At 45.2% G+C, this 26,594-nt stretch overlaps 1 protein-coding gene across 1 annotated transcript in view; it reads left to right on the forward strand.

The window, feature by feature from the left end:
* The window catches only part of SPTLC3 (serine palmitoyltransferase long chain base subunit 3), a 136,155-nt gene that overhangs the window by 100,195 nt on the left and 9,366 nt on the right, over nt 1-26,594 (forward strand). Inside the window, exons 9-10 of the mRNA XM_052651133.1 lie at nt 1,661-1,787; nt 23,104-23,239. Of these exons, the coding sequence (XP_052507093.1) occupies nt 1,661-1,787; nt 23,104-23,239 (263 nt within the window). The remainder of the gene's footprint in view (nt 1-1,660; nt 1,788-23,103; nt 23,240-26,594) is intronic.

The following is a 26,594-nucleotide window of genomic DNA, read 5'->3' on the forward strand; positions in this document are numbered from 1 at the left end:
AATGGAGAGTCTGAAATTAAAAGACCTAAAGAGGAAACCAGAGTAGAGCGACGGAGAAGGAAAAGACACAAAAAATCAGGACTGAAGAGCGTGAAACGCAGGAGAAAGTCAGGGGAGCCGGAGTGCCGGGGAGGGGACTGCAGACACGGACACGCCGAAGGGAGCAGGGCAGGTGGACTGCAGCTTCCTGGTCCCCCAGGGGCCAGGCAGACGCAGCACACCAGCAGCCGCCTGGGAGGCAGGCCACTGACTACTGCGCGAACATTTAGGAAAGCGCACAGTGACTTCAGGTACTTTACTTACATCACTACTAGCTCATAGGAAGATGAACAATGTACACTTAAAATACTTGGGTAAGGACGCATGGCTGTGAGCTACCAGGACACCCACCCTGAGAGGGAAAAGTGACAGGCGAGCATGGTGCCAAGCACAGAGGTGGGTGTGGATGTGGCCAGTGCAGGGGGTCAGGAGGAGACGGTCTGCTCAAAGCAGAGGTCCCCCCAGGTCACCTTCCAGGCACTGACTGAGAAGACACTGAAGTGGGGTTCTAAGCTGTCTCATGATCCTGGAAGATAAGTGCCCGCCGCTTCATGGACCCCACTGCTCACTCCGAGCCATCCTGAGCACAATAGCGTTTCTGCAGGGCACCCCGAGGGTCCCGGGCTGTGAGCCAGGAGGATGTCTTCCCAGGCGGCCTGAGTGCCCCTGGGTGCCAGCGCTGAGCCTCCCCTGACCACACCACTGTAGAAGGAAGTGATTGGAGCTCCTTCAGGTTCTCAGCATGCTTACTGCTGACCTCAGGTTCAGGCTGATCAGGCATGTTGGTGGAGAACCATTTCCACCACCGTAGGGACCAGCATCCTGCAGCGAGTCAGCACTCCAAAGACTGCAGTGCAAAAATCCCAGTGGTTCTCTCCGGCCCACGGCACACCGGAGTTTATCTTGTCCTCACCTCCATGTCGGGCCAATCTCTCCTCTCCCTTCTGCTGCTCCCTGACACTGGAACTTTTCTTTTTATCTTTGTCTTTCTTCAAGACACAATCCCACTGCCTCACTGGAGCTTCCCGTGTCTATTCCCAAGCAGCACATCCCCTCTTTCTCCTCTGCCTTCTGGTAGCCTGGCTGCATATGTTAGTCTGCATATCTTGTTACTTTCCCTGCTGTTACTTCTTCATGGGCACAAGCTCATGTACTATGCTCAAGGACAAAAATAAAAAGACACATTTTAGATCCTTTAGAATGTGTAGAGGGTACATATTCTTTGTACCCTCCTGAATACTAAACCACTGCTTGCATGACCTGGATACCCAGACAAATGTCTAGGAGGCTGTTTTTCCTTTACACATCTGGTTTTGAGTTTCCCTGGTGGCACAGATGTGAAGAATCTGCCTGTAATGCAGGAGACCCAGGTTCAATCCCTGGGTCGGGAAGATGCCTTACAAACCTCAACTCCAAATCTGGAGCTCCTAGTTTTGTATACCTTCTATGTTGTTGAGGGAGAGGCTGAGAAGAATGGGTAGAAAAAACAAATAGCTTAGTGCTGCGCCTGGAAAATTAGACCGCATTCAAGAATCAAATGTCTTCTGCTGTAATGGGTGGAGATGGGTCCACCAACACAGATTTATTTGCCTTCTGTTTGGATTTCCCTCCTTCGTTAAAGGACCTTGTGGATTATTTACGGACTCACTCCCATAGCGCTGCTTATGCCACATCCATGAGCCCCCCGGTAGCAGAGCAAATCATCAGAGTGATGAAACTCATCATGGGACTAGATGGGACCACAAAAGGTAAGAGGGTCTGCAGCAAGCCCATCTCCCGTTAATTCCTTTCCTGGACCCCTCTCTGCCTCCCTTCTGCCCCATCAACCTCTCCCCTTCTCAAATATACTGCTTTGTCTTGATGTAACCAATTTGTAAATTAAGCCATGTGCACGTTAATAGTACATAAAGTGTAATAGTACGGAGTGCCTAAATGTTCTGGAACTGCCATTAGCACACAGAAAGGGTTAGCAAGACAATGCTTTTCTAAAGCAACAAACACTTTCTAACTCACCTCTTCATATGATCAGCAAATCTGGAGGATTTTGTTTAATTAGTCATGTTAAAATGAAGCCTGCCTTGGTGTGTGTTTGCCTATGCTTTCTGGGGACGGTCATTTGTTTCCCTGAGAATGAACTAGTCAATTTAATATTCTTTTTTTAATCCCACGCCCATCCATTCATTAATTCATTAATTCATTTCTTCATACATTTCCTCAATCATTACTCACCAGGGTTTGGGGAGAAGGAATCCACCACTTCCCATTCAAGTATATACAGAGAAAACACTCACAATAGTTGATCAGCCATTTCTCTGATGTTGGGTCTCCACGGCCAAGACGTGCTACTTCATTTGACTCAAATGAGCTTACTCTTTTTTTCTTTTTTTTTTTTGAAATATGCTTTCATCAAGGGCTCTTAGACTTCACTTTCTATCTTTAAGATATAGTTTATAGAGCTTCTACTGTATACCACAATAAGGGACAGTGATGATTAGGGGAGTTCTTGCGATCAAGCAATCTAGTGAGTGTGTTTATAGAAGCAGCAAATTATTCTGGCCCTAGAACTGCCCCCTAGGCTATACCATCCATGTGCCCTGCCCGACCTCCGAGCTGATGTGAAACCCTACAATGCTTAGTGCAATGTTCTGAGCGAGCCTACTATTTCAGTAAAAGTATGAAGAGATCCATCTTTGTTTAATATTATTAAGGCAACAAAATACTTGATGCACATACACTTTGTACCCAGAAACCTACCATGTAAAATGGACTAGAACAGGGCTGATATGGATAATGTAGTGTCTTTGAAAAAGTGTTAGTCTCTCAGTTTTGTCTGACTCTTTGCAACCCCATGGACTATAGCCCACCAAGCTCCTCTGTCCATGGGATTCTCCAGGCAAGAATACTGGCATGGGCAGCCATTCCCTTCTCCAGGGGATCTTCCAGGCCCAGAGATCAAACCAAGTCTCCTGCAATGCAGGCAGGTTCATTACCATCTGAGTCTCCAGAGAAGCCCTTACCTACCTCCAAACTGATGGTCCCTGATGCCCTTCTGCTGAGCCCTAGTGCTCCCCAGGTCGCTAGGTTGAAAAGAAATGATAGACTTTTCTTTTTCACTAAAGAAAAAATGGATTTGAGGGTGACTTTGTGCCTCCATGTAAAATATAATGATTGACTAACTTTTACGGTCATTTCCAGCCTTGCCTTTGGGGTTTTTATGATTCTGTGTCTTATTGAATAGTCAATGTGAAAAGGAAATGTGATTCCAGTCTATCCATGGTGCAGTGCTTAAGGGCATAAACTGAAAGCAGCTGCCAGGACTTGATTCCTGGGACACTGCTTAACTCTCTGTGTGGCCTTAGGCAAGTGTCTTCATTGCTCTGTTCAACTCTAAGTTACTTCTCTGCTTCAGCTCCTCCAGTTGCAAAAGAAGGGAAAGGCTATTGATGAGCTAAGGTTTTTGTGAGAATTAGGTAAAATAAGACATTAAAGATTTCATTATGACTGAAACAATTCTATCTATGATAAACATTATATAATTGCTTGCTAGATTACTTGGTATTATTCCTGAAGTGTTCGAGAAGTATTTGTGCTACCTCAGGGATGCTGTAGGAAGGATTCTTATGATGGAAGTGAAGTAAAACTAGATTTCCTTCAAGGTCCTGGGTTAGTCAGGATAAGGTAACTTATGCCAGTATAACAGATAAGCCTGGGAAATCACAGTGACTTCACCAAACCAAGGGTTATCTCTTGCTCATAGATCTCATGTCAAATATAACACAAATTGGACAACTCTCCGTCCACTTCCCCTCACGGGAAGTGACTCAGGCTTCTGCTGGCTTGAGGCTTGGCGGTCTCAACACATGGCCTCCACAGTCACCATGGTAGCAAGAAAGAGCATCAGCCTAGAAGCAATGCTTATCATCTTCTTACCATCCATCAGCCAAAACTAGTCACATGACCCACCTGAATCTGGGGAGGTGGTGGTAGTAAATTAATGGGTATGAATATGGACATGAATAAGCAGATATTATTCAATCTTTTAAAACTGAAACTCAAAATAGACCTATCTCCATTGCCACATGAGCTACCAGGTTATGTGAAAAAATTAGTTTGGAACCACTGGTTTCTTGCAAAGTTGTCTTAATGATATTCTTGACTGCATGGATTTCTTAATGAAAAAAAGTTATTTGAGACTTAAGCTAAAATGCAAGTTAAAGAATTGTACTGTGATGACCAGAATTATCCATTGACCTTATTTTAAAGACAAATAACTAGAAAAAGTTTACTCTGAAAATTAGCCTATGTCTTCATAAAGATCACTGACTTTTTAAACCCTGTAGATTATATGTTTTGTTTTCTTTTTTAAATTAATTAATTCATTTTATTTGAAGGCTACTTACTTTACAATATTGTAATGCCTGTAGGGTATATGTTATCATCATCCATTGATTTACACATTCCCAACTCGACAATCTTTTCCTTTCTGCCTCTGGACAGCTTTGCCACTTCATCACACAGAACTCACTCTGTTTGATCAAAAAGATCTGCAGAAAAGTTACATTCAACGATATGATCGTAAGCCCTTTGATAGCCAGCTGTCATCAGTTTTTCTCCCTCCAAGGAGGGAGATATTTCCTTTAGTTTTCTCTCTTAGCCTCTTAATTAAAGAATTGCTTGGTCGTTATTTTTAACTTCCCAGTCACAGTGTCTCTCTTCAGTCTTACTGCCGTTTTCAGAGGGAACAGAAAGGAAAAATCAGAGAAAAAGCTGTGTGTACAGTCTGTGTCCTCAGAATCTAGACAGGGAAGCAGGGAGAAAGACTGAACAGTTTCTTTTCAAAGAAATGAACAGAAGAAAGCAATAGAAAAGAAAATTGATAGAATCATCAGCCAAGTTGCAGATGGTTCAGCCTGACATGGCTTTTGAAGAATTCAAAGGCACCCAGTGAATGATCACCCTGGCCTCATTGACAACAGTGCCTGCTTTAAATGAGATAAACAAGACCGGTTGGGAACATTGCATTAACTCACCCCTTTCTGCAGAGATAGACCAAAGTTGCCCAAAGCTCAAAGGACTGCACGACATCAACCCCGAGCTGCCTTACAGGTTCTGAGAACGTGCCCTGCTCTGAGCCTTCATCTTCAGCCTTCTCCCCTCCTGCTCTGATAGGAGCCTTTCAAGGCTTTGTTTTCGGGTTGAGTTTGGGGAGCGGTTGGCCAGATCCGTTCCTTGATGAATGTCTTCACTTTAATCTGCAAGGCAAAGCCATATGCTTCAAAGAAAGGCAGGCTGCAGGAATAAGGTCAGTGTTCCTTTGAAGCCAAGGTTCAAAGATGAAATAGCAGTCCCAGTGAAATGACAATGTTTATGCACAAACAGCCACCTTGACTGCAGCCAGGCTCCTCGCGGAGCTAATACACACAAGCTGAGGGTCTGCAAGCCGCCCAATCCTTTCCCCAGCACCGAGGCCCTTTCCATCCTCTGGCCTATCGCCCTGTACAGCACAATGAACCCAAAGTGGAGATTTGGTTTCTCCATCCTACTGGACGTTGAGTGGTCCACCAGCCAAACACCAACACTGTGAGCCCCTCAAGAGCAAAAGCTGTGTCTTACATTAATCTGATATTCCTCTGAGTATCTAGCCCACTGCTTGGCTTAATAAACATTCCATGATTCAACTTTCACCTTGCAGGCCCACTCAATTTCAGGTCAGTGTTTATGCTGAACAAGATGGAGGGAATGTTTGTCTCATAGGACTGGAAGCTGGGGGGCAGTCCCATGCCAGCTGTGGCAACTGCAGAAGGGGTCACTTAGCGATGGGGATTGCTCAGAGATGGACACCACTTTGGCAGTGGTCCAGAAAGATGGCAGCTCTGTCGTTTTCTTTATGGCCCAGACAGCCGCAGGAGGGTGAGCCCCAAGCCGCACCAACCTCCCCTGAAGGAAGGATTGTCTACAATTGTCATCTTATTACTTATTTAAATTTTTGATGCATATTTTTCAATTAATCAGTCAACATTCTTTTTGAACCCCTAATTGGGGTTCTCTGTCCCCCCCAGCTCTGGGTAATCTTTCACTTTTCAGAGGAAACAGAAGTTGTATCACGTGGAGGGTTTAGGGAGTGTGCTTTGCAGCCAAACTGTGCGGGGCCCGGTCCCCGACCCACCACTTGCTCCATGAAATGGCCAGTTGCCTGCCCTCTCTTAGCCTCAGTTCCTTCATTATAAACTGAGGTTGTGGAAGGATTAAGTGATAGAATACAGAATAGTGAATGCGGCATGATGCTTGATGCGTAGTAAGCACCCGATAAAGGCAAACGATTCCTTTCTCCTCTTCCTTCTCTAGTTTTTCCAACAGTGTTTATGCACCCTGGAATCTCCCCATCTCTCAGGCCTTACACCTGCTCCAGCAGCAAATCCAGCAGCAGTTCATTTGACGTAAACCCAGATGCGGGTCTTCTCACACGCCCCACCACCCCCTCCATCAGCTCTCACTTGGATCACTGGAGTGACTCCCCACTCCCCACGCTTGTTGTCTTGTGACATTCTCCACACAGAAGCAAGATTCCCTTTTTTAAAAAACTCACTCAGACCAGATCACTGCTCCACTCAGAGTTTCCCACTGTTTCCCATCTTAGTATAAAAGTCCAGACTGTGGCTTCAGGCTTCTTCTCCTGATGTGATCTTCCACATTTTCCACCGCTCGCTCCCCTGCTTGGTGTGCTCAGAGCAGGTGGTGTCCTTACTTTTCCTGGAACCCAGGGAACAGCTACTACAGAGGAGGGTCTTCGTGTTTGCTGGTCTTCCTGGAACAGCATGTTCAGCCAACACCCGCGTGACCTGCTCCCTCACTTTCCACCCATCTCTGCTCGGAATCAGCCTCCTGAGAGGAGCCACTGTGTCCTAAACTGCACACCCACCTTGCATCCCTCTAATCCTCCTCACCTTGCTTCAGTCATCACAGCACTCATAAGCACCGGGCAAATAATCCACAAATCTGCCTGTTTTCTGGTTTCCCTTGCTAGAATGTGAACTCCAGGAGAACAAGCATTTCATTTTAGTCTTTACACTGAGAACATTGCCTGGCAGTGACAAGTTCTCAACAAATATTTGTTGAATCCTTCTCTCGTTCCCTTTCAGCTCAGTAAATAAAAGACCCTTATCTCCTCCACACCTCTGTGCTTGATTCTGTTCCTTCCCACCTTGTAAACAGCATTGGCCCCTTTTCTCAACTATGAACTTGATCATTTCGTCCCCCGTAAAAGCCTCCCCCACCCCTCCTTTTGTTTCTACAGCCATTGAGTCGCATCCCTCCCCTTGCTGCAAATCTTCCTGAAAGAATGGCCCATGTGCCAGCTCCCTTTCTCCTCCCCACGCAGCCATCAGCCTTCGTCCTCTGGCCATTTCCCTGGGCTCTGTTCCCTCAGAGGTCACCACCACCCACCTCCCTGCCACTGCTCCCGCAGCCAAACTGGACGGACGTCTCCACCTCTCCCTCCCTTCCTGAGAACAGTCTTCCCTTAGTTGTGGAAGATGCTCCTCTTTCTGCTGCTTCTTTCTTTGTCTGGCCTTCCTCTCCTGTACTGCTGGGGCCTGTTCCCCATCTACATTTGCCGGAATTCCAGCCTCTGCGCCCTTTATGCTTTCCTCTGCACACGCTTGCCCCTCTGTTCCATTCTGATGTGTAGAAACATGCTTCTCAAACTTGAACTCACATCAGTCACCTGAAAAAGTGATGGAAAAAAGCTCTCCACCTCAGGACACACAATGGATTGCTCCATTGGCTAACACATTCCTTGTCTCTCCAACATGGCTGTTGAAAAAAGGATCTCTGTGATTTCATCAACTTTTCCTGCTGTTACTTCTGTGCTAGGCTGATGGAATTCACCAACTCTGTGACTCACAAAGCCACTTTTGCTATTGTAAAAAAGTGAAAGTGTTAGTCACTCAGTCACGTCTGACTCTTTGCAACCCCATGGACTGTAGCCCAGCAGGCTCCTCTGTCCATGGACTTCTGCAGGCAAGGATACTGGAGTGGGTTGCCATGCCCTCCTCCAGGGGATCTTCCCAAACCTGTGTCTCCTGCATCGTAGGCAGATTCTTTACCATCTGAGCCAACAGGGAAGTCCCTTTGCTATCATATACATGGCAATATTTGATTTGTTTATAATTGAGCGGCTGATAAGTTTTCCCTTGAAAGGACAGAGTAGTGGAAGTTTACATACAAGTGAAAATAGAGTTCTAATTTCTAGTATATAATATCCAACTTCAGTAGAATACATTTTCATTGTTGCTAATAAAATCTCCTGTGCTTAAACAATAAAGGAAAATAGACGACTCTTCTAAAAATAGAATCTTCTAGTTTTCTTCAAAATCACACTTGTCTTGCCCTTACATAGGACCTTCTGGGTGGCAGGGTGGGTGGCAAGATAGAATAATGAATTGTGTTCTTCCTTGATGTAAAGCAACTAGCTATACAGGATTTGACAGGATGAAACACAATAAGCTGTCTTACCTTTGTAATTTAACATGTTTTCTCAATATAGTATTCTGGGATTATTGCTGCAAAAAAGATGAGACAAATAGTATTACCAGCTTCCCTCTTCAATCATCTTATAAATCAAACTTAGATATTCCAGATACTTACCTCAATTCTCCACTTTCAATATTTCAATGTGAGACCCAGGCTTTGGTAAACATTAGCAGGAAGGTCAGTAAGAGAGGGATAGGGTAACTGACCCCTCAAATTAGATCTAAGTACCCCTATCATTGTGCTGATATAGGCATTCTTCCTCAAGCGGCGCTTCCTTTGCTCTTTAGAAAATAAAAATTGTGATGAGCCCAAGATCTGAGGAGGAAGTGTTAAATAGACATGCTCCCCGACAGAGGGCCTCCTCACACTGATTTTCTGAGATTCTTCTTGTTTCTTGCATGACTTGAGAGGTATTCAAAACATTCTATCTGTGAAGAAGCTGCTACCTCAGCCCTAGGTTTCTGTTTGCATATCCCCATGCTATCTTTGGCAAGATTAAGGAATGAAGATTCAGCTAATGTGATTGCTCTTCTTTTTCCCTCTGCATACTGGCCTCTGGTGTGAGGAGGCTCTCCACTCTTGAACCAGGGAGGTGATGTCTTTTAAATCCACATTTTGATTAGATTATAGCATCACTAGTTTATGGTGACATTGCCCATTCTCAAACTAAAACTGAGTGTTCTGTCCCTTCCCTGCAAAATCTCTGGTTCTATTCACTGAGAATATCCAAAGAATTCAAGAGGACTGTGGTTTCTATTCAAAAAGGAACAACAGTGGAAAAGGGAAAAAGGATGATTCTGGTGGATGATGTTAGTGGATGAAGTCCAGATCATGTTTAAAAACAGATAAGTCAAAATCAGAGAAAATAATGGTGGTCCTTTCTGCTTTCCAGCAACTTCCACTTTCCTCATTGTTGACCCCTGGACCACCACCCAGACCTTCCTGGCTCCCAAAACCAGACTCAGAAGCCCTTGTGTTTTCTGCTACTCCAGCTCTGTCTCAGAACTTCAGTCGACACTTGGGGACTGGATGAAATCTGGTCTCAGTACAGCTTGTAATGGTGGAGGGGGGGGCGGTGTTGATGCTGGAGTGACCCTTCTAACTTGTGCCACTAACCCCAGACCTTCCATAACTATCCTTTCTAAGTATCGCCCCCTCCCTTGTGGGTAACTTATCTACTCCCTCATTCCACACCATTTTCCTCCATAGGGTCCATCACCACTTAGAATTATGTTCTTGCTTCTTTGGTGATTGTCTGCTCCCCCAGGAGAGTACAAGTGCCATGAGGGCAGAGACACTGTCTCAACCTCAAGTGATATATGTTGGCTGGATGAGTGACACCCCCCATTCAGTGTAAGCTTTGGCCATATCCTATAACTATTCACAAGGCTTTGGTACCACCCTTCTGCATGCTTGTGATGTTTCCTCTGTCTAGAAGACTCTCATCTCTCCCCACACATCCACTATACCCACTCTTCATCTTCTGAACCTTTGTTCAGGCTTCTAAGCCCTGTCTTGATGCCGCAGACAGGAAATAATCCTTTCCTCCTCGGTCTCATGCAATCCTTGCCTCTTATGTTAGTCACACACACCTTAGTCCAGTCCTCCAAATATGTAGTGATTAGTTAATTATTAATAATTGTGCCTTAAGCATCAAATGGGCTTCCCTTGTGGCTCAGATGGTAAAGAATCCACCTGCAATTCAGGAGACACAAGTTCGATCCCTGGGTCAGGAAGATCCCTGGAGAAGGAAATGGCTACCCATGCCAGTATTCTTGCCTGGAGAATCCCATGGACAGAGGAGCCTGGTGGGCTACAGTTCACAGGGTTGAAAGAGTTGGATGCAGTCGAGTGAGTGAGCACGCATGCAAGCATCAAGGATATGAATGAATGAAAACTGAATGACCAAAGTTAAGGCCAAGCAGAGTCCCTGAATTCTAATCACTCTCTATCAATAATTATAGTATCAGTGCTATAGAGGTTACTTATAGAATCATTTTGGTTCAAATACTGGAGTTGTGATCACTTGCTTAGTAGATATATGCATAAGCCAAAATGTACAGTTCCTTTTCTATTATTTTGATAAATGAATAGTTTTACATGATTGCATATGCTAAGGCTTGTTCTGGACACCATCTAATATAGAGATGAGTAAGCAGGATAATTCAAGTTATTGCTACCAAATCACAGAAGCAAAAATGGAGTTTTTCCTTTAATTATCCAAGTAGTAGCTGAATCCTTCACTTAAGGTTTCCTATGAAGACACCATCCAAAGCTCAACTGTGCATTTGACTCACACAGTAATCAGCAAAGACTGGCACCAGCTAATCCTCTGTCCGAGCTGAAGTGTATTTCCAAAATACAGGTGAGAGGGTTTTCTTACACATCCAAAATGGCATTTTCCACTGAGTATGCTGAGGGATCACCTGCCCTCCTCTCCCCTATCTTAATGGTGATTTGCACTTAGGATCCTTTTCAATCAAGAAATTTCATGTTTTCATGACATTCCCTGGCACCTAGTAATGAGAGATTGAGGAACTAAATTTCCCACGTAAAAATTAGAGTTTCCCTTGTTGCCGTTTAGCCAACAGAAAACAAATGGTCATTAGGATTTTGAATCCTTGAAAATTTTTCATGGTATCTTTCCTTACAAGGTCAGTTTTAGTTAAGTTTAACTTGCTGTGGTAATAAAGTCCAACACATAAACACAATAGACATTTATTTGTTGTTCATATAAAGTCCAAAAGGGATGTTAACCCAGCCTCCTTCCATCTGGTGGCTCCTCCCACTTTGATCTATGGTTTAAAAGGTTGGGGCAAGGAGCGAAGATGATCTGTGTGTGTGACGTTTTCAGGGGCCATGACTGAAAAGGCATGTTTCATTTCTGCCCACATCCTCTTGGTGGAACTGAGTCATGTGACCTTGCCTAACCACAAAGGATCCTGGGAAATGAAATTAGCCATCTGCCTGGGAGAAGGAAACGGGTTCGTTGACTAGCCAGCCAGTCTTTGCCACAGTACTTAACCTCAGTCCAGGACATTCTTTCCCCAGCCTTTCTGATGGATGTATATTGTGGGAAGACATTGTATATTTTAGACAGTTTCACAATCTTTCTCTATTGACTTAGTAAACAAACTCTTGACCTGGAATGGAATAAAAGTAGCTAAAGAAAAAAGAACAACAAAGTCCAAAAGACTGAAGATGAATCTCTTCTTTTATAGGGACTCTCGGGGCTTCTAGTCTGGCTTTTACTAGAAACACTTCTGCTTCTTTTTCGCAGAACCTGATCCCAGGCCATGGCAGGTACTGAGATTATGATGGCACTAAATTCCCCAATGCTGTGTACTTTTTGGAGGCAGAAAGTGGACCCTGGGCATAACGCTTCCCAGAAGAAACTAAAAAGACATGAAATTGGAACAGCTCTGGAAGTCAAGCCAGAACAGGGAAGAATGTGTATTTTGGAAGTGGTAACACACTCTCAGAAATTCAGGACATTTTGGGGGAAGGGAGGATGTGATGAGACAGAAAATTATAAATTGCATCTTCATCAGAAAATTATAAATTGCCATTTAAAACATGCAACTTAAAACCATGATTATCTGAATTGGGTGGGTTTATTTTGAGACATCCCAACTCTCTTATTCAGCCGCACTTTGGTTATCTGGGGACATGGACTAAAAGGAGGCAAAGAGGCTAAAAAAGTATCAAACTTTTCATGTTCATCATATCAGCACCCAGCAGGTGACGAATCAAGGCAAACCAATCAAGGGAAAACTAAATTCTAAACCCAGGTAGGAAGATAAAACTAGCAATTTTACATAAAGATGGAATGTATATGAAAATACGATGCTATGCAACATTGCTTTAAGCATTCCATCTATTTTGGGAAGCATTAAAAACTGGGTGCTTCTGTTTTGTACACGTGGGCGAATTCAGTCCACATAATTCGTTTTTTACCATATCTGGGATTTTATTTAAAATTTTTCCAGAGGCTTAAATTTCTATTTTGTTATTTAATTCTTAACAGGGGTTGAATAAAATAGCAAATCTTTCAAATAACTTCATTCATTTATGAACCTCAATCATTTTTCTTTTCTTTATCCTCTGGAGAGGAAACTTAAAAGAGTGAGACTTAAACTATAATGCATTTGCACTGGAAAATCCAGCCATGCCTCATTTTAAAAATATTTTGTCTGGATTATTTCATTCATCCTGCTCATTTGTGAAATTTTGTCGTGAGATTGGCAGGTGAGATACTGACCCCACTCCTAACCCGACATGGACTTGGAGAAAGTGGCCTCCGCGCCTTCCAGCTGTGACCTTGGACCTTTGCTCTGGTCTCTGGAACAGGGCACACATATTTTTACACTTGCGTTTGATAGGTTTAAAAAAAGGGAATACTAACTGGGAAGATTTAGGACTTTGAAGGCGGAGAGAAATCAGTCCACTGGGTGACAGCAATTCACTCTCCAGAGTGGAATTTTCTTGCTTTCCTCCTGTTTACATTTGACATGAGACTCATTCACGAACTTCTCTCCTAAGATATTGCTTCTCCCCAGGGCAAGCTGTTTGGAGGGCTGCAAACCACGCTTCTCCATCCAAACCATCAAGCTTATCCTGTGGCCGTTCTTGCTAACTTACTCTTCACCCAGAAGCTCTATGAGGAATAAAGAGGGACAGCCAGACAGGACTGTGATCAGGCAGATGAAGCCATGATAATTAGATGCGGAGTTTGTAAATATCTTCTCAGCACCCACCTTGGCAGGGAGTTTAGCGAATACAAAACGCACTTCCTCCAAGTCCTTTCCTCCCCTGAAACCCCAACACATTGTTAGTTCTGTCTCTCTGCAGTCCCTCCGTGAGTGCAGAGAAGCCCACAGAGAATCCCACCTGAAATGGGCCGTCTGGAGCCCCTGGCCTCTGAGACCCATGGCCTTGCTCAGGGAAGACCCCTGCCGCTGCATCCTAAATCTGTTTGGCCCTTGGTTGCCAGCTGGAGACACAGAGAAATGCAGAGAAAGAGGCAGAAGGCGCAGAGGGCTGTGCTTTCTAAACGGTTACAGGCCACTGGCCTTTCAGCAACAGTTAATGCAGAACAGATGGCAGGTGCTACGCTCGGCTGGCTCTCAACTGCGAGGCTGCCTCTGTCCATGATTAATCACCTGTGCTGGGGGGTCAGAAAGTTCTACCTGGCCTGGGGCGGGGGAGCGACCTAAGGTTGGAGTTAGCAAGCAAAGTGACAGTCATTGCCTCTCGGCCCTATGGCTGCTCACATGTTTTCAGGACCACTGTGGGATGGGGAGGGCATCCAATAAACAGAATTAGCCAACCCGTGGAACCCTACCTAGGAGGGGAAGTTTGTCTGGTTGTTGCAGAAATGGCTCAAAAACTGGTCCATAATGTTCTGTCCCTTCATTTACTTCCCCTTGAGTTAGCCAAGGGTAGGATTTTATGGCAGATCAGTAAATTCTGCACTTGCTTTGAGGCCTTAAAGGAGTTCCCCAGCACGACTGTAAAGAGAATCTGTTTGTCTTTTCCATGGCACTGGGGCGAAAGGATAGTGTAGCCACTTCCTTCCTCCCATCCTACAAACAAGATATCCTTTTACACCACGAGTCCTGCAGAAGTTTCCTCTTCACTTTTGTTTCCTCTGTGTGGATGGGGAGACGGGGGCGTTGTGATGTAACACACATGGAATTCTCTGTCGGTTCAGTCCAACCAGAGAAGAACGTGATTCCAGCTGTAGGATCTTTGAGGGTGAAGGGGAGTTGCTGTTACACATTGATCTTTGTTTTCCCTGTCACAGGTCGTTTTCAACTGAACACCAAAAATCACCAACACACTGGGGGCCGTACCCTAGCCCCACTCTTGTCTGGAGAAGTTGGGGAGAAAACCATTTACCCCACCAGCCACAGCTGGGGAGGATTAGGCAGGTGGATTTGTGGCTGTGCTCTGGGCGAGAGAGAATGTGTTAGTTTTCTGTTTCTGCATAATAGATGACCACGAATTTCAGGGCTTCCTGTTTTTATCTTTTGGCCATGCCGCACAGCATGTGAGATCTTATTTCCCCAACCAGGGATTGAAGCTTTGCCCCCTGCCCTGGGGGCACAGAGCCTTAACCACTGGACTGTCAGAGAAGTCTCAAACTTCAGGGGTTTCAAACAACAGCCATTTATAATCTCACAGTCTCCTGGGCTCGGGAGACTGGGCAGTCTCTGGCAAGGCAGAAATCAGGGTGTCAGCAGCTTTCTTTGGAGCTCACCCTTCTCTTCCAAGCTCACATGGGTGTAGCAGAACCCACTTCCTGAGGGTCGCCAGACTGAGATCCTGGTTTGTCTGTCAGCTGGGAACCCACCTCAACTGCTGGAGACTTGAATTTCTTACCATATGACGCCCTCCATTTGCAAAGTCAGCAGTGGAGAATGTCCCTGTTAAGACCCCTCCCTCCCTCCCTCTTTGAGTCTCTTTCTTCAGGGAGAGCCCAGGCCTTTCTCAGAGCTAACCTGATTAGGTCTTAAGTATTGGTTAATGCCTCTAAAATTCATTTTGCCTTTGTAAAATAGGACTTTATGTAAAGATTTCCAGTAGTTATAAGCTTCATCTTGAATACTCAGAATGAATGTTAGTCTAGTGAATACTTAGTTCTGGGAGATAAGAACATATAAAAAGGCATGTCCTAGGCACCAAAACAAAAAAGAAACAAACAAAAAACAGGTTATAGGACAAACCAGAACGGCTGTAGACAGCGCAGGTCACTTCTGTTGGCCACAGCTTCAGAGAGCAAATCCAAGCAAGTCAGTTCAGTGCTCAGTGATGACTGAAAATGAACCGTTTTTAATCTTTTTGAAACATAGAATTTTTTTCAGATGAAATGTACATGGGAGCCCATTTAATAAAATCGTTGTAGAACTTTACAACACTCTTATAGGACCAGTTGGGTACCAGACGCTCTCCAAAGTGCTTAAAATAAAATCCTGGTAACAGTACGAAAGGGACATGCTTATTATTGTTATTATCATTGTCATTATTCACATTTTACTGGTGAAGAAGCTTAGCTGCAGAAAGATGAGATGCCTTGCTCGAGGTGGCAGAGCAGAGTTTGAACCCAGGAAAATCAGGCTCCCAGTCCTCAACTCTGTTGGGGCGGGGGGGGGTCTGTTCCCCCAGCTGCTGAGCCTCCGCCTCACCTTTTCCCCACACCCTCTAGGCTTCCTCGGTATAACCTGCCCAGCAAACACTGAGAACTGGAGCGTCTGAATACTGTACACACTGCCTCTAAGGGGCTGCCGAGCAGCTTCTTTCACATGCACTGTCTCTTGGGGCCCTTTCAAGGAACTCCAAGAAGCCGATTGCTCAGCCGCAATCTCTGCTCTGCCGCAGCCGTGGCTGCAGCCCCTCTCTCACCCGTTTCTGCTGCCACCCGGCCCCCTCCTGTGCCTGGCCACCTCCAGCCTTTCCTTTATCCCACTCCATGCGCCGCATGCTGCAGCCTCCTCTCCCGAAACCCCCTAGAACGTGGCGTATCCTGTTTGCGCTGCTGCCTGGACCCTCTAGTGCCCACCGGTTCCTGGGCTGGCAACTCTGGGTCTTATTCCACTGATCTTTCTCCTGGCGGTGAACCAAATGTTCTAGGCAAGTGGGCTACCGACCCCCCTCTGGTGCACAACGTGTGTTCTTGCCACCTCTGGGGTCTTTGTTGCAAACTCGCAGAGCATTTCTTCCACAGGGCATTCAACTTTCTACCGTTTATGATTATTAGATTAATTTTCCTCATCTATGAGCTCCTTGAAAACAGTAGACACGTTCGTCTTTCAGTCCTGCCACACAGCAGCCACTGTGCTGAATAGCACTAAGTAGCATTCTCCCCAATGTCCCAGGAGACAGATCATCACCATCCCCACTTAACAGAGCAGTAAATTAATGCTCAGACATGAGTGGCTTGTTCATCCTCATGGCAAAGGATGGATGGAAGCTGACATACGGATCTGTAGATGGAGCAGAAAAATGCAAAAATACTCGGAGACAAAATTGCTCTCCAGAGTCTTCAATTAGAATCATCCTTATTATCTTCATAGAATCAACAGCCGCAATAATTCATGACTACAAGGGCTGGTTTTGAACTAGGGTACACACCACAGTCACCCAGGGGAAGGCTTTCAAGAAGTTCCACACCAGTCCTGCAGGAGCAGAATCTCTGCAGATGGGGACTTACCCATGCTGCTGCTGCTGATGCTAAGTCGCTTCAGTCGTGTCCGACTCTGTGAGACCCCATAGACGGCAGCCCACCAGGCTCCCCCGTCCCTGGGATTCTCTAGGCAAGAACACTGGAGTGGGTTGCCATTTCCTTCTCCAATGCATGAAAGTGAAAAGTGAAAGTGAAATCTCTCAGTCATGTCTGACCCTTAGCGACCCCATGGACGGCAGCCCACCAGGCTCCTCTGCCCATGGGATTTTCCAGGCAAGAGTTCTGGAGTGGGGTGCCATTGCCTTCTCCCGGACTTACCCATGAGTATCCTAGAAAACAATTCCCTGAAGACTCTGGTGTGTTCCCCTGATGAAGAATCACCAATTCACAAGATTCCCAGAAGACTCCAGCCTTCTAAATTACCCTCATTCCCCATCATTAGTAACTAAGGAACTGCTCTCTATTTAAATGCAAATTAAAATTAAATCATATCACGTATTCTGTAAGGATTCAAGAAGCCCTGCTATGTGACAGGCCTGCTGACTCTGTCTCTATTTGTCTTACAGCCCTTCTCCTGTGTCTGTTATCTGATATCTGCCCAGTCTACTGGTAGATTGTGTGCACATGCTAAGTTGCTGCAGTCATGTCTAACTCTTTGTGACCCCATGGACTATAGCCCTCCAGGCTCCTCTGTCCATGGGATTCTCCAGGCAAGAACACTGGAGTGGGTTGCCACGCCCTCCTCCAGAATGTCTTCCTGACCCAGGGATCAAACCTGTGTCTTTTGTGTCTCCTGCATTGGCAGGTGGGTTCTTTACCACTAGCAACACCTCAGAGGCACTAACTGGTAGATTATTTCTTGCCTAACTGGTAGATTATTATACAGCCCTAGAATTTTTTTATCTTCTCCTCCATATTAGCAGCTGGCCTTTCTCTGGTACACAGTGAAGGCTTTTCAGTTGTGAAATGTATGAACCCATAAACCATGGGACTCACACCTCATCGGGAATAAGTTTCACAGCTTCTTCAAAGAGCAGACTCTGATAAACTCGATGGCACCCCCAATGTCCAGGCCCACTGGGTAACGCAAAAGCCACCTCCCAGCCTCAGTCTCCTTGTCTGTGAAGGGGACCCAAAATCACAGTGCCTGGCTCATAGTAGCTGCACAAGGGATGTTCAGCCTTACCTCTCCTTGTGGATTAAGCCCCTGACGGTGTCTTTGAGCTGCAAGTGGCGAGGTAAAGGCATGGAAATGAAACCATCTAGCCTGCCCAGTCCCGCTCCTGCGTACATTAATGGGGGCATGGAGAGGCCTGGGCAGTCCTTGGCACATGTGCGTGTGAGCATAAAACACGCCGTAACCTTGGAATCTGGACATCAAAAGGGAGCGCTTCAGCGCCTGATAAAAACGTGTGTTCCTTTCCGCAAACCACTCCAAACCCTGTTTTCGCCATCCCACTGGGAAGCTTGTCACTGCTAATGTGATTCTTACGATTCTTGCTGCTTGTAGCCTCTTGATCTTTCCTGAGATCTCCCTGCCCCAGAGTGTGTTGGAAACAAAATGTCCTGTCTGGTGTCCAGAGCTTAAAATAACAGACGTTGGGTTCCTGCTGCCACGTTGAAATTTTACTCCAAGGTCTCTCCCCAGCACCCCCGCCCCCGCCCCTCCCTGTGCCTGGAGGAGAAGCCTAGTGTGAGCATCAGACAAATAAATGGAAGGAAGGGGAGGCCGTGGACAGTTGCGGTGGGCGCGGAGGGGCAGGGGAGACCTTCTGAGACCACTGCGGGCACCCTGGAGGATCAATTTGGTTGTTAAGAAAGATCAACTTCTTAAATTGTGCAACAGGCTTTAAGGGAAGATTCTACCCATCTGTAAAGAAAAGAACCACCTTTTCCCAGCACAGCTGCCAAGAAGCAGGTTTGAGGTCTCCCAGTCTGTATTCTGCACTGGTGAGAGGAGCACCATGTGTGTTTCTGTATGTGCCCTTTGCAACCTGGGGCATAATAAAATGAGTCTCCCCGACGGCATCTGGGTCTATGCACATTTCCTCTGTTAGACAGCGAGCTCAAAAAGTCTGCAGAAAATAGAGAGTGTCATTGGTATTGGCTGGCAAATGCGCTGGAGCCTTACAGAGGGAAATGCCTTTCTCTTTCTTGCCAGCCGACGGTTCAACAGAGAAGAAATTTTCCTTCTTTAGCTTCTGACAGGTCATTCTGGGCATGTCCTCTGTCCACAGTGCCTCCTGGCCCTCTGAAGATGGAGTTGTCCCAAGCATATTTTTGGAAACTCCACTGATGATTGTTTTTATTAGGGGACTGCATGGCTTTGTAGTGGGACGCTTAGGGTTTTATTTGTTTTCCTTCCCCGGCCCCAGCTGTTTTTGTTTTAACAGCATTGGAGAGAAGGTTAAACCCAGTCCATCCCTCAAGTCGGCAGAGCTAGAAACCCGAGTGGGCCGAGTGGCACCCTACGGTCATCTGTCCAATTGTGTCCATCCCTGACCTTATCCAGCCTCACGGGAGGGGCGAGGTTGACAGTGGGTTGATCTCCAGTCAAGTGAGCATTTTGGAGCTGATAACTGTCCAGGAGCAAGTCACCCCCCAAATGTACCACTGGAGACCCCAGGCATTCAATAACTGCTGGGATGTCATCTTGCCAAACAAGAAGCAAGGACAAATGCCCATCTTTTTACTTTCCATGTCCCACCAAGGAGCATGACTCAGCCAAGACACGGCCAAACACAGCCACCCATGGCCTTGGGGCTGAACTGGTAATGGCCATTGTTTCTGAGACACTGAGTTTCCTTGGCTGCACCTGGTGAAAGCCAAAACTCACGCTTGGTCTCGTTCCCAGATATGCCGATTTCATCGGTCTGGGGTACAGTCCGGGCATGGGGACTCTCTAGATGCTCCGAGGTGCCACTGAGCCTGCTGAGAACTGCTGCTAATGGAAAAATGTAACTAACATTGTAAATGGCTGTTTCCCAGACACAGTACTAAGCATGTTCCTGCACTAACCCCTTTATTGCTCCAAGTCTTCCTGTGAAATAAGTTTATTTATTTCCAGGTAAAACTGAGGTTTTAAAGCCTTAAGTTGTCCACGTGGAGTTTGGAGTTTCCTAGTCCATTTAACTCCAGAGCTTATTCCTTTTCCAGAGAACCAAGAATACAGCAAAATAACACAATTGCATAAGCTCTCCAGCACTCTACATAAGAGATCTGACCCCTAACTTATTTATCTGGGCGGGGCCTCCCCTGTCTTCTCTATAATAGGTTGAAGGAAAATCAGAAAGTATTTCACTAGGGACCTTATGTGTTGCAAAAGGGAAGGTCACTACCACGCCCAGTCTTCATGTCATCTTGGCATGCCCACCCCTGTATGAAAGGACAAGTGCAAAAATTCCTTCTACTTTGACAAAGTGCTTTTCAAACAAGAAGCTCAAAGTACAGCATAATTAATCAAATCACCCACATCCTGCAGATGAGTAGCATTTTAGACATACAGATTTCTCTCTGCCTCCAGGCCCTCCAACACTAGGAGAATGTTTCCGATTTTCAGAAGTGAGCAATAGAGTAATTGAAAGGAGCTGTATCTTGGCCAGCTCAAAAGACGTCAAGCCATCTATAGTAGCCCTACGTGAGAAAAAGTGGTGTCCACAAAGTGTGTCATAATGGCCTGCCTGCCATGCTATGCTGCGTGGTTCAAAGAGGGAAAAGACGGCAAGAATAAAACATCCAGTTCTTAAGAGTCAGCTGCCCCTGTGATCAATATTCTGATCCATCTGGTCAACTCTCCAAAGGATCTAGAAACCAGAAAGTGACGACATTAGCTGGTGATCCAGTTACTTGGGTTAATCAAGGCAGAGAGGACAGACGGGGCCGATTAAGTAGCGGGGCAGCCCAATGATGGATGAGTCATTATGGGCAAGTGCAAAGATAATGCCATTGGGAAAAGCAATATAAGTCATTCAGGTACTACCAGACCAGGAAATCCGTCTAGTCCTAGAGGGGGTCATTTAGGAAGTATCAGACCCAGCCTGATGAACTCATCTATTCATTGTACACCTAACAATCAACAGAAGAGCTGCACATACAAGGCGACAAGCCATATGGAATACATTTTGAAGACTGGGGTGTATATCTGTGCCTTCATTTGAAACACCTTCTTATTTTTTTTTTTATTTTACTGATGTATAGTTGATTTACAATGCTGTGTTAGTTTTAGGTATACAGGTACATACATACATCTGTTTTTAGATTCGTCTCTCATAGGTCAGCACAGAACATTGAGCGGCGTTCCCTGTGCCATTAGTATATAGTGGATCCCCATTGTTTATCCATCTTATGTAGAGTTGTGTGTGTACATTCATCCCAAGCTCTTGATTTATTCCACCAATGTTTCCCCTTTAGTAACCATAAGTCTGTTTTTTACAAGTCTGTTTCTGTTTTGTAAATAAGTTCATTTGTATCTGAATCACCTTCTTTAAGCAAGTCTTAGTCCAGCCCCTCTTTTCTGATCCACAATACCCTTGCTCCTATGTTCTCATCTTCCTAAGCACACACTGTTTCAATGTATGGATGAAGAAATTTTTTAAAGTAATGACAAATATCTTTCTTCTTTACTTCTAGGTCTGTCCTTCAAATAGCTTCCTCTCTGTACCAGAAGACACTTCAGCATGTTCCAAAACAATTCTTTTTTTTTTTTAAAGCACAAAAGAGGCTGTGTCTATGCAACAAAATTTATGCAAATGGCTCTACACCTCTCCAAGTCCCTTTCTTGGATTCATGTTGCAAATCTGAAATTTTAGGGGAGAGAGCTTATTGTTTCCAGTAGGTGGGTAGGAAACTAAAAGCCCATATGAATGAAAGTAAACTATACCTGCAACTAACTGTGTCTTTAAAACCAAGTCCCAGCTAGGAACCCTCACAGCGAAAGTTATCCATGAGTGCAATATCAATAATGCCAGTGAATGCCAGTTCTGCTGACTTCTTTTCTCTCCCTGATTGCTCCTGCTTTTGTCTCCCTTTTAAGCTCCTCTTCCCACGCACTCAATGCTGGATTCTCCAATTCCCTGCACTTCTGGTTTTTCAGACAAGCTACTCACTGTTCCTTCTGTCTTGCCCTGCCCTCCACCACATCTTGCTGGTTCTCAACCATTCTGTTTTGCCTACAAACTATAGGACCATTGCATCTGGTTCCTGGGTGAGGAATTTCCTCCTCTTTACTTTGGTAACCTTTGTCTATCTTTCAGATCTCAGCTCACTCATCACGCGCTGCTTTCCTCAGACTTGGTCTAAGCTCTCCACTGCACTCTCACACACCGCATGGCGTTCGCTACCACCCTCATCAGAGCTGCAGCTGTGCATTCATCTGTGACTCTTTGATCCGTGCCTGTCTCCCCCCAGGAGCCTGTTTCTCCCTCTTTCCTCTCATTGCTCCTATCTGACCTTGCACTGCCCTCTTCTCTACTTCATGGCTGCCCTAGTTTCCACTGACCAGTGATTTCCTCTGTCTCACAGATTCCAGTAATACAATTTTCTCTCAATTCCCATCATTTTTTGTTTTTCATCCAATTGTTGATTCTCTCTAAATTTTTTATAGTCATGCTCTACTAGCAAGACCGTCTTACTGGTCTGATTCATATGTATTATCTCTTTGGCAAACTTCTCATGAGAGACCCACTCACAGCTCCCTGGGCAGCAGCCAAATGAACTGCCCTTAGGCGAAGCGTGTCCTTCATCCATGGGCTGTTGCCAGCCTGGGGGGACAGGTCAGCTTTCTCAACAAAGTACGACAAACAAGGTGTTTTCTCCCTCACGGTCTGCTTTCTGAGGACTGGCAGAGCTGGACAGGGATCTTCCTGGAGAACGAGGATGGGGAAAGGGGTGAAGAGTAATAACAGAAGAGAAGAGGGACAGTTGAGGTTAGCAACACTCTCCTTCTTGGTTGGTGTTCCGTTTCACATTCCCTTCCCCTGAACTAATGTGTCCATAGGACTTAGCAGATTCCACACACTGTGGGTACCTAGTAAATACTAGTTTACCTCCTTCGTTCTGGCGAGACACCCTTCCTGCTCCCCTGCTGCCCTGAAGCCTAGCCTGACTGTAGTTGGCAGCAGTAGCCAGCCGCACTGTCCCCCGGACCCTGTCTTCCAGGCACAGGGCAGGTCCCGGGCATCAGTGCCCATACCTGCCCACCAGGAGATCTTTGCCCACCCTGCTCTGACCCTCCTCCAGCCCTTAATGCAGACCTGCAGAAAGACTTAACAGCACTTGCCAAGACAGTCTGGCATCTGCTTCCCTCTTCCAGGTGGGAATTGATGGATTTCATGCCTATTTCCTTCCAGGGCTGCAGAGAGTACAGCAACTGGCAAAAAATACAAGATACTTCAGACAGAGACTAAGCCAAATGGGATTCATTGTGTATGGCAACGAAGAGTCTCCTGTGGTCCCCCTGCTCCTTTACATGCCTGCGAAAGTAGCGTGAGTATCCAGTGGATCCCCACCATAACACCTAAGCCCCAGGGTGATCTGATGGAGATGGCACTCCAACACCAGGGACCCTTTCAGCGCAGGTGCTGCTCTGCATCTTGAGAAAGACGCTGAGCTCAAAACTCACTTGTCTGGTTTCTCAGAAGTCACAAGGTCTTGTGGGGAGGGAGCCAGCTGCTGCGGCCCACCATTTCCACGCTCTGTGAATTGGGTGAAACCACTTGCTGCCTGAGGCCTCAGCTATAAATGAACAAGGGTCCTGCCCTTCCTCCTGCCCCAAGATCTTTCTTGGGGAGAACCTCAAAAAACCCTCTCTCCCAACATTCAAAAGCAACATGACCAGGCTCTGTGCATTCTCCCGTTGAACCCTCACAGCCATCCTCCAAAGAAGGCAGCCTCCTGTGTGGGGAAACTGAGGCTGAGAGCAGTTAAATAGCTTTCCAAAGTCAAGATCAAGTGTAGGAAAACCAAAAGGCAAACCCAAACTTAGGCTCTTGCTCCAAAACTCTTGCTCCCAACACCAAATTTTAATACCTCTTCTGTAAGCCGACTTCAGGTTGTTTTCCAATGATTGTGACTCTGAAGTTGAACATCAGTAATAAGTGCATAAAGCAAGAAAAAAAGACTTTTTCTCAACATGGTGTCGATGAGTTTTTCCAGGAGTCATTCTCCAATCTGCTAGACATGAATGAACTCTGTGATTTAAAAGAAATTAATTAAAATCTTTTCTAAATATAAAATATTTGTGTGTCTGACCCAGCACATGGGAGAAAGTAATTATCAACAGATGTTCATCAGATTCTGGAGGTCCTGACACCACTCTAACACAACCATATTGTTGGAACTTTCTATTCGATTCTCTGATGGTCTAGGTTGATTGGCAGACTATTAGAAGTAGTATAGAAAAGAAGCTCTGGGGCTATTTGTTGAAAACTCATGATGGTTAGGACTGAGTTAAACATTCCTAAAAGATGGTTTCTTTAATGTCCACTCACGTCATTTCGCCAGGGCCAAATGACACTCACACGAGTTGCCTCGTGCACCACAGTTGTCCACCACTGAGCCCTTTGTTTGTGGATCTGGGTCAGGAAATCAGTGCTTGGGGTGGCCCAGAGGACAGGGTGCTGCGGATGTCACAGGACACTGCTCTGTGCTGATGGCAGCGGGGGTGAGGAGGGGGACAATGGTGATTCCAAGCGGCAGATACTGCAAAGCCCTCTAGCATCTGGTCTTGGATGGCACAGAAAAAATCCACATTTACTCAGAGTGGCCGGGGAAGTGGCGTGTTCCAACTCCACGCTTAGCCCATGCTTATCTAATACTTTATGATTTGCTCAAATGAAGACACCAAAAGTAAGCTTGCTTTATTTTGAAATGTGTTAATTACACAATACTGGAGGGTGGTGTTAGGGAGTGTGCTTGATCTTTGATGATGGAAGCTGGAATTAGAACCTCAACAGGATGGGAAGTTGAGTCCATCTAATGAGAAGAGCCCATGTCAAACAAAACAAGTGCACTTAAGTGCGTGGCGACAGAATGAGACAGAGTTCCTCTCCTCCTTTATACGACAGGTGTCCTGACTTGGCAAAGCTAATGCAAAAAATGAAAATAAAACTGAGAAGGAGTTTCCTGGAAAAGTTATGTTCTAGAGTATAATGAGATGTTTGGAATGAAAAAGACTTTTCATTCTGTCTCTTCCTCATTAAACCAAACTTCTGAATCTCCACTTTTCTCATATTGAAAATGAGATATATCAGGGTATATTGGCCAGTGGTGGGATTGCTGGGTCATATGGTAGTTTTATTCCTAGCTTTTGAAGGAATTTCCATACTGTTCTCCATAGTGGTTGTATCAATTTACATTCCCACCAACAGTCCAAGAGGGTTCCCTTTTTCTTCATACCCTCTCTAGCGTTTATTGTTTATAGATTTTTTAATGATAGCCATTCTGACCAGTGTGAGGTGACACTTCATGGTAATTTTGATTTGCATTTCTCTAATGATAAGCAACGGTGAGCATCTTTATACCCTGAGAAGATCACAATTCAAAAAGACGCATGATGCATGTGCCCCAATGTTCATTGCAGCACAGTTTACAATAGCCAGAACATGGAAGCAACCTAGATGTCCACTGACAGATGAATGGATAAAGAAGTTATGGTACATATATACAGTGGAATATTGTGCTGTGCCAAGTCACTCAGTCATGTCTGACTCTTTACAATCCCATGGACTGTAACCTGCCAGGCTCCCCTGTCCACAGGGATTCTCCAGGCAAGAATACTGGAGTGGGTTTCCATGCCATCCTCCAGGGGATCTTCCCAACCCAGGGCTCGAACCCATGTCTCCCATATTGCAAGCAGATACTTTACCATCTGAGCCACCAGGGAAGCCCAGTGGAATATTATTCAGCCAATAAAAAGAACAAATTTGAGTCAGTTGAAATGAGATGGATGAACCTAGTGTCTATTATACAGCATTGAATAAGTCATAAAAAAATATCACATATTAACACATGTGTATGGAATCTAGAAAAATGGTACTGATGAAGCTGTTTGTGGGGCAAGAATAAAGACTGTGAAAACAGAGGGGAAAGGAGAGCGTGGGATGAAGTGAGAGAGCCACATTCACATGTGTATGCTACCGTGTGCAAAACAGATAGCTAGTAGGAAGCTGTTGTGTAATACAGGGAGCTCAGTCCGGTGCTCTGAGGATGGGAGAGGGGAGGGAGGGGACACGTGTGTAATTATGGCTCATTCAAGTTCTACAGTGGAAACCAAACAACATCATAAGACAATTATCTTCCAATGAAACATAAATTTAAAAAAAAAAGAAAATGGGATTGAATAGGACCTATTTCCTAATATCATTTGAAGATTAAACAAGATGAAGTCTATCAGCATTGGCATGTCACCTCTTACAGGGGTCTACTCAGGGTTGGCTGTTATTTTTAATAGTATTAATAGTGCATATGAAGCACTTAGTATAGTGATTGAATAAGCATTCACTCAGTGGTAGACAGCATCATTACAACGACTTCTACTACTGTGGCTACAAGGATTATTATTACTAGTTTCAACTGAGCGTAACATTGAGTCACTGTGGTTGCATGTCTTTTTAAAATAATTACAATATTTAAAAAATATTTATTTTATACAGGATAAAGTAAAATAATTACTATCCTTTAATAAAAATAAAAGTTCCAGGAAAAGAGTAGGAAAAGATCTTGCTATGCCCTGCATCAACTGGACCTTGGATGGTATGTCAAATGATCTAGTACCTTCCCTTGTAAGATAGTTTTAAGGAGGAGCTAATATTGCTGAATGTTAATTATATGCTAAGGAAGG

This window comes from Budorcas taxicolor, chromosome 13 (genome assembly GCF_023091745.1).
Source record: "Budorcas taxicolor isolate Tak-1 chromosome 13, Takin1.1, whole genome shotgun sequence".
Taxonomy (NCBI): domain Eukaryota; kingdom Metazoa; phylum Chordata; class Mammalia; order Artiodactyla; family Bovidae; genus Budorcas; species Budorcas taxicolor.